Here is a 16,041-nt window from a genome sequence, read left to right as displayed (position 1 = left end):
CACCTACTCTACACATCCCCTTCTGAAACCCTAGGACACTCACACCTACTGTACACATCCCCTTCTGAAACACTAGTACACTCACACCTACTCTACACATCCCCTTCTGAAACACTAGTACACTCACACCTACTCTACACATCCCCTTCTGAAACCCTAGGACACTCACACCTACTGTACACATCCCCTTCTGAAACACTAGTACACTCACACCTACTCTACACATCCCCTTCTGAAACACTAGTACACTCACACCTACTCTACACATCCCCTTCTGAAACACTAGTACACTCACACCTACTCTACACATCCCCATCTGAAACACTAGGACTCTCACACCTACTCTACACATTCCCTTCTGAAACCCTAGGACACTCACACCTACTCTACACATCCCCTTCTGAAACCCTAGGACACTCACACCTACTGTACACATCCCCTTCTGAAACATTAGTACACTCACACCTACTCTACACATCCCCTTCTGAAACCCTAGGACACTCACACCTACTGTACACATCCCCATCTGAAACACTAGTACACTCACACCTACTCTACACATCCCCTTCTGAAACCCTAGGACTCTCACACCTACTCTACACATTCCCTTCTGAAACATTAGTACACTCACACCTACTCTACACATTCCCTTCTGAAACCCTAGGACTCTCACACCTACTCTACACATTCCCTTCTGAAACATTAGTACACTCACACCTACTCTACACATCCCCATCTGAAACACTAGTACAACACCTACTCTACACATCCCCTTCTGAAACCCTAGGACTCTCACACCTACTGTACACATCCCCATCTGAAACACTAGTACACTCACACCTACTCTACACATCCCCTTCTGAAACCCTAGGACTCTCACACCTACTCTACACATTCCCTTCTGAAACATTAGTACACTCACACCTACTCTACACATTCCCTTCTGAAACCCTAGGACTCTCACACCTACTCTACACATTCCCTTCTGAAACATTAGTACACTCACACCTAGTCTACACATCCCCTTCTGAAACCCTAGGACACTCACACCTACTGTACACATCCCCATCTGAAACACTAGTACACTCACACCTACTCTACACATCCCCTTCTGAAACCCTAGGACACTCACACCTACTGTACACATCCCCTTCTGAAACACTAGTACACTCACACCTACTCTACACATTCCCTTCTGAAACACTAGTACACTCACACCTACTCTACACATCCCCTTCTGAAACCCTAGGACACTTACACCTACTGTACACATCCCCTTCTGAAACACTAGTACACTCACACCTACTCTACACATCCCCTTCTGAAACCCTAGGACACTCACACCTACTGTACACATCCCCATCTGAAACACTAGTACACTCACACCTACTCTACACATCCCCTTCTGAAACCCTAGGACACTCACACCTACTGTACACATCCCCTTCTGAAACACTAGTACACTCACACCTACTCTACACATTCCCTTCTGAAACACTAGTACACTCACACCTACTCTACACATCCCCTTCTGAAACCCTAGGACACTCACACCTACTGTACACATCCCCTTCTGAAACACTAGTACACTCACACCTACTCTACACATCCCCTTCTGAAACACTAGTACACTCACACCTACTCTACACCCCTTCTGAAACCCTAGGACACTCACACCTACTGTACACATCCCCTTCTGAAACACTAGTACACTCACACCTACTCTACACATCCCCTTCTGAAACACTAGTACACTCACACCTACTCTACACATCCCCTTCTGAAACACTAGTACACTCACACCTACTCTACACATCCCCATCTGAAACACTAGGACTCTCACACCTACTCTACACATTCCCTTCTGAAACCCTAGGACACTCACACCTACTCTACACATCCCCTTCTGAAACCCTAGGACACTCACACCTACTGTACACATCCCCTTCTGAAACATTAGTACACTCACACCTACTCTACACATCCCCTTCTGAAACACTAGTACACTCACACCTACTCTACACATCCCCTTCTGAAACCCTAGGACACTCACACCTACTGTACACATCCCCTTCTGAAACACTAGTACACTCACACCTACTCTACACATCCCCTTCTGAAACACTAGTACACTCACACCTACTCTACACATCCCCTTCTGAAACACTAGTACACTCACACCTACTCTACACATCCCCATCTGAAACACTAGGACTCTCACACCTACTCTACACATTCCCTTCTGAAACCCTAGGACACTCACACCTACTCTACACATCCCCTTCTGAAACCCTAGGACACTCACACCTACTGTACACATCCCCTTCTGAAACATTAGTACACTCACACCTACTCTACACATCCCTTCTGAAACCCTAGGACACTCACACCTACTGTACACATCCCCATCTGAAACACTAGTACACTCACACCTACTCTACACATCCCCTTCTGAAACCCTAGGACTCTCACACCTACTGTACACATCCCCATCTGAAACACTAGTACACTCACACCTACTCTACACATCCCCTTCTGAAACCCTAGGACACTCACACCTACTCTACACATTCCCTTCTGAAACATTAGTACACTCACACCTACTCTACACATCCCTTCTGAAACCCTAGGACTCTCACACCTACTCTACACATTCCCTTCTGAAACATTAGTACACTCACACCTACTCTACACATCCCCTTCTGAAACCCTAGGACACTCACACCTACTGTACACATCCCCATCTGAAACACTAGTACACTCACACCTACTCTACACATCCCCTTCTGAAACCCTAGGACTCTCACACCTACTCTACACATCCCCTTCTGAAAATTAGTACACTCACACCTACTCTACACATCCCCTTCTGAAACCCTAGGACTCTCACACCTACTCTACACATCCCCTTCTGAAACATTAGTACACTCACACCTACTCTACACATCCCTTCTGAAACCCTAGGACACTCACACCTACTGACACATCCCCTCTGAAACATTAGGACACTCACACCTAGCTACTGTACACTACCTCCCATCCCCATCTGAAACACTAGTACACTCACACCTACTCTACACATCCCCTTCTGAAACCCTAGGACACTCACACCTACTGTACACATCCCTTCTGAAACACTAGTACACTCACACCTACTCTACACATCCCTTCTGAAACACTAGTACACTCACACCTACTCTACACATTCCCTTCTGAAACACTAGTACACTCACACCTACTCTACACATCCCCTTCTGAAACCCTAGGACACTCACACCTACTGTACACATCCCATTCTGAAACACTAGTACACTCACACCTACTCTACACATCCCCTTCTGAAACACTAGTACACTCACACCTACTCTACACATCCCTTCTGAAACCCTAGGACACTCACACCTACTGTACACATCCCTTCTGAAACACTAGTACACTCACACCTACTCTACACATCCCTTCTGAAACACTAGTACACTCACACCTCTCTACACATCCCTTCTGAAACACTAGTACACTCACACCTACTCTACACATCCCCATCTGAAACACTAGGACTCTCACACCTACTCTACACATTCCCTTCTGAAACCCTAGGACACTCACACCTACTCTACACATCCCCTTCTGAAACCCTAGGACACTCACACCTACTGTACACATCCTTCTGAAACATTAGTACACTCACACCTACTACACATCCCCTTCTGAAACACTAGTACACACACCTATCACATCCCCTTCTGAAACCCTAGGGACACTCACACCTACTGTACACATCCCCTTCTGAAACACTAGTACACTCACACCTACTGTACACATCCCCTTCTGAAACACTAGTACACTCACACCTACTCTACACATCCCCTTCTGAAACCCTAGGACACTCACACCTACTGTACACATCCCTTCTGAAACACTAGTACACTCACACCTACTCTACACATCCCTTCTGAAACACTAGTACACTCACACCTACTCTACACATCCCTGAAACTCACACCTACTCTACACATCCCCATCTGAAACACTAGGACTCTCACACCTACTGTACACATCCCTTCTGAAACCTAGGACACTCACACCTACTCTACACATCCCCTTCTGAAACCCTAGGACACTCACACCTACTGTACACATCCCCTTCTGAAACATTAGTACACTCACACCTACTCTACACATCCCTTTCTGAAACCCTAGGACACTCACACCTACTGTACACATCCCCATCTGAAACACTAGTACACTCACACCTACTCTACACATCCCCTTCTGAAACCCTAGGACTCTCACACCTACTCTACACATTCCCTTCTGAAACATTAGTACACTCACACCTACTCTACACATTCCCTTCTGAAACCCTAGGACTCTCACACCTACTCTACACATTCCCTTCTGAAACATTAGTACACTCACACCTACTCTACACATCCCCTTCTGAAACCCTAGGACACTCACACCTACTGTACACATCCCCATCTGAAACACTAGTACACTCACACCTACTCTACACATCCCCTTCTGAAACCCTAGGACTCTCACACCTACTCTACACATCCCCTTCTGAAACATTAGTACACTCACAGCTACTGTACACATCCCCTTCTGAAACACTAGTACACTCACACCTACTGTACACATCCCCTTCTGAAACACTAGTACACTCACACCTACTGTACACATCCCCTTCTGAAACACTTACACTGAAATCCCCTTCTGAAACATTAGTACACTCACACCTACTCTACACATCCCTTCTGAAACCCTAGGACACTCACACCTACTGTACACATCCCCATCTGAAACACTAGTACACTCACACCTACTCTACACATCCCTTCTGAAACCCTAGGACTCTCACACCTACTGTACACATCCCCATCTGAAACACTAGTACACTCACACCTACTCTACACATCCCCTTCTGAAACCCTAGGACTCACACCTACTCTACACATCCCTTCTGAAACATTAGTACACTCACACCTACTCTACACATTCCTTCTGAAACCCTAGGACTCTCACACCTACTCTACACATCCCTTCTGAAACATTAGTACACTCACACCTAGTCTACACATCCCTTCTGAAACCCTAGGACACTCACCTACTGTACACATCCCCATCTGAAACATTAGTACACTCACACCTACTCTACACATCCCTTCTGAAACCCTAGGACACTCACACCTCACATCCCCTTCTGAAACACTAGTACACTCACACCTACTCTACACATTCCCTTCTGAAACACTAGTACACTCACACCTACTCTACACATCCCCTTCTGAAACCCTAGGACACTTACACCTACTGTACATCCCCTTCTGAAACACTAGTACACTCACACCTACTCTACACATCCCTTCTGAAACCCTAGGACACTCACACCTACCCATCCCCATCTGAAACACTAGTACACTCACACCTACTCTACACATCCCCTTCTGAAACCCTAGGACACTCACACCTACTGTACACATCCCCTTCTGAAACACTAGTACACTCACACCTACTCTACACATTCCCTTCTGAAACACTAGTACACTCACACCTACTCTACACATCCCCTTCTGAAACCCTAGGACACTCACACCTACTGTACACATCCCTTCTGAAACACTAGTACACTCACACCTACTCTACACATCCCCTTCTGAAACCCTAGGACACTCACACCTACTGTACACATCCCTTCTGAAACACTAGTACACTCACACCTACTCTACACATCCCTTCTGAAACACTAGTACACTCACACCTACTCTACACATCCCCTTCTGAAACCCTAGGACACTCACACCTACTGTACACATCCCCTTCTGAAACACTAGTACACTCACACCTACTCTACACATCCCCTTCTGAAACACTAGTACACTCACACCTACTCTACACATCCCTTCTGAAACACTAGTACACTCACACCTACTCTACACATCCCCATCTGAAACACTAGGACTCTCACACCTACTCTACACATCCCCTTCTGAAACCCTAGGACACTCACACCTACTCTACACATCCCCTTCTGAAACCCTAGGACACTCACACCTACTGTACACATCCCTTCTGAAACATTAGTACACTCACACCTACTCTACACATCCCTTTCTGAAACCCTAGGACACTCACCTACTGTACACATCCCCATCTGAAACACTAGTACACTCACACCTACTCTACACATCCCCTTCTGAAACCCTAGGACTCTCACACCTACTCTACACATTCCCTTCTGAAACATTAGTACACTCACACCTACTCTACACATTCCTTCTGAAACCCTAGGACTCTCACACCTACTCTACACATTCCCTTCTGAAACATTAGTACACTCACACCTACTCTACACATCCCTTCTGAAACCCTAGGACACTCACACCTACTGTACACATCCCCATCTGAAACACTAGTACACTCACACCTACTCTACACATCCCCTTCTGAAACCCTAGGACTCTCACACCTACTCTACACATCCCCTTCTGAAACATTAGTACACTCACAGCTACTGTACACATCCCCTTCTGAAACACTAGTACACTCACACCTACTGTACACATCCCCTTCTGAAACACTAGTACACTCACACCTACTGTACACATCCCCTTCTGAAACACTAGTACACTCACACCTACTGTACACATCCCCTTCTGAAACATTAGTACACTCACACCTACTCTACACATCCCCTTCTGAAACCCTAGGACACTCACACCTACTGTACACATCCCCATCTGAAACACTAGTACACTCACACCTACTCTACACATCCCCTTCTGAAACCCTAGGACTCTCACACCTACTGTACACATCCCCATCTGAAACACTAGTACACTCACACCTACTCTACACATCCCCTTCTGAAACCCTAGGACTCTCACACCTACTCTACACATTCCCTTCTGAAACATTAGTACACTCACACCTACTCTACACATTCCCTTCTGAAACCCTAGGACTCTCACACCTACTCTACACATTCCCTTCTGAAACATTAGTACACTCACACCTAGTCTACACATCCCCTTCTGAAACCCTAGGACACTCACACCTACTGTACACATCCCCATCTGAAACATTAGTACACTCACACCTACTCTACACATCCCCTTCTGAAACCCTAGGACACTCACACCTACTGTACACATCCCCTTCTGAAACACTAGTACACTCACACCTACTCTACACATTCCTTCTGAAACACTAGTACACTCACACCTACTCTACACATCCCTTCTGAAACCCTAGGACACTTACACCTACTGTACACATCCCTTCTGAAACACTAGTACACTCACACCTACTCTACACATCCCTTCTGAAACCCTAGGACACTCACACCTACTGTACACATCCCCATCTGAAACACTAGTACACTCACACCTACTCTACACATCCCTTCTGAAACCTAGGACACTCACACCTACTGTACACATCCCCTTCTGAAACACTAGTACACTCACACCTACTCTACACATTCCCTTCTGAAACACTAGTACACTCACACCTACTCTACACATCCCCTTCTGAAACCCTAGGACACTCACACCTACTGTACACATCCCCTTCTGAAACACTAGTACACTCACACCTACTCTACACATCCCCTTCTGAAACACTAGTACACTCACACCTACTCTACACATCCCCTTTGAAACCCTGACACTCACAAATCCCCTTCTGAAACACTAGTACACTCACACCTACTCTACACATCCCCTTCTGAAACACTAGTACACTCACACCTACTCTACACATCCCCTTCTGAAACACTAGTACACTCACACCTACTCTACACATCCCCATCTGAAACACTAGTACACCTACTCACACATTCCCTTCTGAAACCCTAGGACACTCACACCTTCTGAACATCCCTTCTGAAACCCTAGGACACTCACACCTACTGTACACATCCCCTTCTGAAACACTAGTACACTCACACCTACTCTACACATCCCCTTCTGAAACCCTAGGACACTCACACCTACTGTACACATCCCCTTCTGAAACACTAGTACACTCACACCTACTCTACACATCCCCTTCTGAAACCCTAGGACTCTCACACCACTCTACACACTTCTGAAACATTAGTACACTCACCACTACACATTCCTTCTGAAACCCTAGGACACTCACACCTACTGTACACATCCCTCTCTGAAACACATCCCTTCTGAAACTAGTACACTCACACCTACTCTACACATCCCCTTCTGAAACCCTAGTACACTCACACCTACTGTACACATCCCCTTCTGAAACACTAGTACACTCACACCTACTCTACACATCCCTTCTGAACCCTAGGACACACACCTAGTACACATCCCCTTCTGAAACACACACTGAAACACACACTCACACCTCTACACATCCCCTTCTGAAACCCTAGGTACACCACACACTCACACTTCTGAAACACTAGTACACACACCTACTCTACACATCCCCTTCTAGGACAACACCTACTGTACACATCCCCTCTGAAACACTAGTACACTCACACCTACTCTACACATCCCTTCTGAAACCCTAGGACACTCACACCTACTCTACACATCCCCTTCTGAAACACTAGTACACTCACACCTACATCCCTTCTGAAACACATCCTACTCTACACATCCCCTTCTGAAACCCTAGACACTCACACCTACTCACATCCCCTTCTGAAACCTACACTCACACCATACACATCCCCTTCTGAAACACTAGTACACTCACACCTACTCTACACATCCCCTTCTGAAACCCTAGGACACTCACACCTACTGTACACATCACCTACTCTACACATCCCCTTCTGAAACATTAGTACACTCACCTACACATCCCCTTCTCTACTCACCTACTCTACACATCCCCACACTCATCCTTCTGAAACCTAGGACACACTACACTCTACACACTCTACCTACACATGAAACACTAGTACACTCACACCCTCTACACATCCTTCTGAAACACTAGTACACTCACACCTACACATCCCTTCTGAAACACTAGTACACTCACACCTACTCGTCCCCATAGGACTCTCACCCCTTCTGAAACCCTAGGACACTCACACCTACCCTAGGACACTACACCACTGTACACATCCCCTTCTGAAACATTAGTACACTCACACCTACTCTACACATCCCCTTCTGAAACCCTAGGACACTCACACCTACTGTACACATCCCCATCTGAAACACTAGTACACTCACACCTACTCTACACATCCCCTTCTGAAACCCTAGGACTCTCACACCTACTGTACACATCCCCATCTGAAACACTAGTACACTCACACCTACTCTACACATCCCTTCTGAAACCCTAGGACTCTCACACCTACTCTACACATCCCCTTCTGAAACATTAGTACACTCACACCTACTCTACACATTCCCTTCTGAAACCCTAGGACTCTCACACCTACTCTACACATTCCCTTCTGAAACATTAGTACACTCACACCTACTCTACACATCCCCTTCTGAAACCCTAGGACACTCACACCTACTGTACACATCCCATCTGAAACACTAGTACACTCACACCTACTCTACACATCCCCTTCTGAAACCCTAGGACTCTCACACCTACTCTACACATCCCACTGAAACATTGGTACACTCACACCTACTCTACACATCCCCTTCTGAAACCCTAGGACACTCACACCTACTGTACACATCCCCATCTGAAACACTAGTACACTCACACTCACACCTACCTACTCTACACATCCACCTACTCTACACATTCTGAAACCCTATCCCCTTCTGAAACATTAGTACACTCACACCTAGTCTACACATCCCCTTCTGAAACCCTAGGACACTCACACCTACTGTACACATCCCCATCTGAAACACTAGTACACTCACACCTACTCTACACATCCCCTTCTGAAACCCTAGGACACTCACACCTACTGTACACATCCCCTTCTGAAACACTAGTACACTCACACCTACTCTACACATTCCCTTCTGAAACACTAGTACACTCACACCTACTCTACACATCCCCTTCTGAAACCCTAGGACACTTACACCTACTGTACACATCCCCTTCTGAAACACTAGTACACTCACACCTACTCTACACATCCCTTCTGAAACCCTAGGACAACACTACTGTACACATCCCCATCTGAAACACTAGTACACTCACACCTACTCTACACATCCCCTTCTGAAACCCTAGGACACTCACACCTACTGTACACATCCCCTTCTGAAACACTAGTACACTCACACCTACTCTACACATTCCCTTCTGAAACACTAGTACACTCACACCTACTCTACACATCCCCTTCTGAAACCCTAGGACACTCACACCTACTGTACACATCCCCTTCTGAAACACTAGTACACTCACACCTACTCTACACATCCCCTTCTGAAACACTAGTACACTCACACCTACTCTACACATCCCCTTCTGAAACCCTAGGACACTCACACCTACTGTACACATCCCCTTCTGAAACACTAGTACACTCACACCTACTCTACACATCCCCTTCTGAAACACTAGTACACTCACACCTACTCTACACATCCCCTTCTGAAACACTACTCTCACACTATCTCCATCCCATCTGAAACACTAGGACACTCACACCTACTCTACACATCCCCTTCTGAAACCCTAGGACACTCACACCTACTCTACACATCCCCTTCTGAAACCCTAGTACACTGTACACACCTACTGAAACATTCTACACATCCCCTTCTGAAACACTAGTACACTCACACCTACTCTACACATCCCCTTCTGAAACCCTAGGACACTCACACCTACTGTACACATCCCCTTCTGAAACACTAGTACACTCACACCTATTCTACACATCCCCTTCTGAAACACTAGTACACTCACACCTACTCTACACATCCCCTTCTGAAACACTAGTACACTCACACCTACTCTACACGTCCCCATCTGAAACACTAGGACTCTCACACCTACTCTACACATTCCCTTCTGAAACCCTAGGACACTCACACCTACTCTACACATCCCCTTCTGAAACCCTAGGACACTCACACCTACTGTACACATCCCCTTCTGAAACATTAGTACACTCACACCTACTCTACACATCCCCTTCTGAAACCCTAGGACACTCACACCTACTGTACACATCCCCATCTGAAACACTAGTACACTCACACCTACTCTACACATCCCCTTCTGAAACCCTAGGACTCTCACACCTACTGTACACATCCCCATCTGAAACACTAGTACACTCACACCTACTCTACACATCCCCTTCTGAAACCCTAGGACTCTCACACCTACTCTACACATTCCCTTCTGAAACATTAGTACACTCACACCTACTCTACACATCCCCTTCTGAAACCCTAGGACACTCACACCTACTGTACACATCCCCATCTGAAACACTAGTACACTCACACCTACTCTACACATCCCCTTCTGAAACCCTAGGACTCTCACACCTACTCTACACATCCCCTTCTGAAACATTGGTACACTCACAGCTACTGTACACATCCCCTTCTGAAACACTAGTACACTCACACCTACTGTACACATCCCCTTCCGAAACCCTAGGACACTCACACCTACTGTACACATCCCCATCTGAAACCCTAGGACACTCACAGCTACTGTACACATTCCCTTCTGAAACACTAGGACACTCACACCTACTGTACACATCCCCTTCTGAAACCCTAGGGCACTCACACCTACTGTACACAATCCCTTCTGAAACCATAGGACACTCTCACCTACTGTACACAATCCCTTCTGAAACCCTAGGACTCTCACACTTACTGTACATATCCCCTTCTGAAACCCTACGACACACACACCTTCAGTCATCACTCCACCATCCTCATCCACCACTAAGAAGTAAGAGTTATTGTATAGAGTAATGAGAAGATATTTTTGGTGGGCAGTAATAGTGAATATCTTTGCCTAGAAGAGTCCCATAATTGTCCCTGTTTTGCATGAACCCCTGTTACCTCTCTCTCTGTAGGCCCACACCATGTATCAGGTGGGTCTGATGGAGACCGACCAGCACATTGAGTTCTTCTGGATGGCGCTGGAGGCTTTCACTCAGGAGGAGCTCTGCAAGTTCATCAAGTTTTCCTGCAACCAGGAGCGCGTCCCCTTCACCTGCCCCTGCAAGGACGGGGGCCCGGACACCGCCCACGTACCTCCCTACCCCATGAAGATCGCCCCTCCGGACGGGGGAGCAGGTAAGTGCCTGGAAAAGTCAGTGGTGTGTGTCATAGGAGATTGTAGTGGGACAACAGACACACGAGTCAAAGCCACACGGGTTACTAAGTGCTTGATGTCCTCTGTGCTGTTTGTGCACAAACTCTTGGGAGGATTGTGTTTATCGTCCTTATTAGCTCACACTGTCTTAACTTGGACGGACTTTGAAACAATGATTTTCTATTTTCACCCTTCCTGGATGTATTGTGTGTTAATTAGTAGGGGATGTTCTATGGGGAGAAGATGCAGAGCTGTTATCTTAAAACTGATCACCTCAGACCTTATGATCAAACTCCAAAGAATATTTAGAGTAGACCAAAGTGTCAAAGCTGCTCAAAGGACTTTTTACACCAACTTTTTATATTTTAGATAGCAACAAAAAAATGTGACCAATGTCAGACTCCAACCACAACAGTATGAACAGTAAAACTAGATTGATGAGTACAGTAGCTTCCATAGATTAGAGGTTAGGGTCCCTAAACGAGACAGCCTGCTTCTGTTCCAGGCAATAACAATCATACTATGGGCCATTAATGACATGGAGAACATGGAATTGATGGAAAATGACTTTCCAGACGGCACATAATGCTCTCAGCAGAACAGAATTTGAACATAGTAGAAGTGCAGTGGCTCTTTCTGCAGATGTTTAATGTTTTAAAGGTTATATTATACATGTAACATTTCCACCTGCAATTAGTGCCAAATGTCAATTACATCCTAGTAGTAGCAGAGGAATAGAAACAAGAGTGAAACATATCAATGTTTTACCGTGACTAGCCGATCCGGCTGTTGTATGTACCACTTCACGAGTTCACAATAGCAAAAACATAAGCAATGCAAAACTTCTTCACATCTTTGCAACTGATGTTTTTTTTTCATTAAGATAAAGTAAGAAGCCAGTGTCCTACAAAAAAACCTCACATGTAAATATTACATTTAATGTTTTAAGATGATTTTTCTTAATCCAGTATGTTTACCTATTTGTGTGTTTGCCAGGTTCGCCAGACTCTCGCTACATCCGGGTGGAGACCTGTATGTTTATGGTGAAGCTGCCCCAGTACAGCTCCCTGGATGTGATGCTGGAGAAGCTGCGCTACTCCATCCACTACCGTGAGGACCCTCTCAGCGGCTAAAGGGACCTGATGGATGGAGTACACCACCTCTGTATAAATGCAGCTTGAACACCAACCCTACTATTTATTACCCATACAGTCCCACCCTCTCAACCCCTCTCCTGCCCAACTTTACTTCCACCCTCTCCTGGAGCTACCCACAGAACAGAAGGCCAACCTGCTTTCCAAGAAGACACTGAAGCTTTTCTTTTTTCTACTTGTTTTATGTTTGGCTTTGCTTAATTTCAAAAACATTCTAATCAGGTTGAGCATTTCAGGAGTGTGTTTTGACAATTTTTTTCAGAGCTGATGTAGGGGAGTTCAACCCCACTTTCCTTGACACTAATGTTGTTATCTCTTCTGTTTTGAAGTGGCAGTGAGCTAACTGATCACTACACACATAGTGGGAGGGACCTGTGACAGGGCACATACCCTTTTTGATTATAGGGAAAGGTACTCTCTCTTCCACCTTATTTCCCCTCACTTTTTTCCCCATGCTTCTTTCAGAGGACTTGGTCTTCTACGCTTAGTTCTTACTGCTCCCCTCCCACCCTTCCAGAGGGTACTCTTTCTAAGGCATGCCTTTACCACAAGCACCTCCTCCTCAAGAAGGGGAGAGGGAGTCTCTGTGTGAAAAGGAAACTCCAAATATTCCTCTGGAATCAAGGCTTGTGTATTGTTTGATGTTTGACATAGAAAAGGAAACTCTGTTTTTTTTTTACCAGGTCAGCTCTCTGCAGTCAAAACGTTGACAAGCACTCTGTATGGCATTATATAGTTACTGCCTGTAAAGATAGACTGCTAAAAGACTAAACTAACTATCAGCCTATATATACAGGTAATATGGTTTATTTAAGTCTATAAAGAGGGTATGTATATAAGTCTTGTAAAAAGTCATATTAATCTATAACGTGAGGTTGCAGTTTTGAGTTTTGAAACTATCCTAGTAGCCGTGGCAGCAGGGTAAGGTCAGGTACACTGAAGTTGGACTAACAGACTAAAGCTCTACCTGGTTGTCAAGTCTGGCTTTCTGGGTTGCCAGGTCTGCTATACTTGAATTTCAGGTTACGAAACTTGTGTTGCTTTGTGAAATTTGAGGGAGATGTTGTTATTCCGAGCTGCCCTCCCACACTGCTTGTGTGCTACTGAATGTGCGCCGAATCCCCCTGCCAAACACACACAATCCACTCACCAGGGGGTCTAGCCTTTTTATATATTTCCTGTGACGAATGAGCAGTGGTTCTGCTGCTTTTTTGTTTGACCCATAACCAAAATGTTTTAGCTGTGTAAGGACTTCACAGAAGAAAACATGTAAATAGACTTCTACATTATATTTGATGCTTCACTTCAACAATTATTTTTTTGTTTTGTTCTGCGCTATTCTTCCAGGGAAAAAATATGATTATAAAAATGATATATCTAGGATATTCTTTATTGGATATCCAGTTTGTTGGGGTTTTATTTTTTACCAATTTTGAAATGACTAGTTATGTCACCTTAATGTCTTGGAACTCAGATGGATTCTACCGCTCATTCTCTTCTACTCAATGGTGAAACATGTTTTCTTGTGTGAGTTAAACAGCTATTTGACTTGGATGGGACTTGAAGAACACAATGAAAGCTACCACAAAATATTTGAGATGGATGTTTGGATTGCTTGCCAAATGAGTTTGGTTTTGTTCTTTTAAAGGGTAAATCGCTGCTAACAAGGACACTCTCTTTCTGTTCTTACCTCCTTTTGGAGGATTTGAATAGACCATTAAAATGGACATATTCATACAAAGGGGTGTTGCGGTAAGAAAATGTGTGCTGTACATTTACTTGATATTTATTACAATTATTTATGTTTGCATTAACTTAACTTTTACTGTCTTACCTCTGCACATCAGAAACATAACACAGATCTCTAAAATGGATTATAGAGGGGTAAAGAATAAGATGGCGTTTGAGATTTCTGTGTCACAATAAAACATTTCTTGATGTAAGCGTCTTGTTGTTCACTTATTTCTCTTGTGTTAGTGTCAGGAGACACACTCAGGAAAAACACACGGACTGCCCTATGCGCCCAAGGAGACACACTCACACGGACATGCACTTAACTGTCTTTAATTACTTTCATTGGACTATTTTAATCATATTTACATTTTCATAAAGCTTTTGTGTCCCCTTGTCAACCCTGTCCATTTGTTCAGGTCAAATTATAAAGAAATAACAGATTTTGTATACAATGTGTGGTTTTATACAGAACATCATCTAATTTGCACCTTATCTCTCTAAATTGAGACCGGTATTAATTATATTTTATCCAAGTTTACAATTGTGTGGTGTTGGCCGTGTCTTACTCTAAAATACATGACACAAATTCTTGATATTTGACAATGAAACTGAATTAATTTGAATAAGATGCCAAGGTAACAGGGTGGATAGCTATAACGGGACAGAACATGAATTAAACCCTGAATAGACATCTACATAGTAATACATGTAGTAACAACACTGGAACTGCTATTAGGTACATATTCATTGTGAAAAACAACTAAAAAATACATCGGCAGTACAAAATCATTGGAATTAGCATTAAAACACATTCCTGTCCCTTTCTCCCTCTATCGCTCCCCCTCTTTCCATATCTCCCCCCTTTCACCCCAAATGC

General features: G+C 44.8%; 1 protein-coding gene across 4 annotated transcripts in view; it reads left to right on the top strand.

Moving 5' to 3' along the window:
• LOC118358345 (probable E3 ubiquitin-protein ligase HECTD4) overlaps positions 1 to 15,373 on the top strand; it is a 91,512-nt gene extending 76,139 nt beyond the window's left edge. For all 4 annotated transcript variants that reach the window (XM_052478804.1, XM_052478803.1, XM_052478805.1 and 1 more), the window contains exons 74-75: positions 12,035 to 12,257; positions 13,273 to 15,373. In XM_052478804.1, the coding sequence (XP_052334764.1) occupies positions 12,035 to 12,257; positions 13,273 to 13,409 (360 nt within the window). In that variant the 3' untranslated portion in view covers positions 13,410 to 15,373. The remainder of the gene's footprint in view (positions 1 to 12,034; positions 12,258 to 13,272) is intronic.
• The last annotated feature ends 668 nt before the right edge of the window (positions 15,374 to 16,041 follow it).

This window comes from Oncorhynchus keta, chromosome 25, assembly GCF_023373465.1.
Source record: "Oncorhynchus keta strain PuntledgeMale-10-30-2019 chromosome 25, Oket_V2, whole genome shotgun sequence".
NCBI classification, from domain to species: Eukaryota; Metazoa; Chordata; class Actinopteri; order Salmoniformes; family Salmonidae; genus Oncorhynchus; species Oncorhynchus keta.
This window is presented reverse-complemented; position numbering and strand designations above follow the sequence as displayed.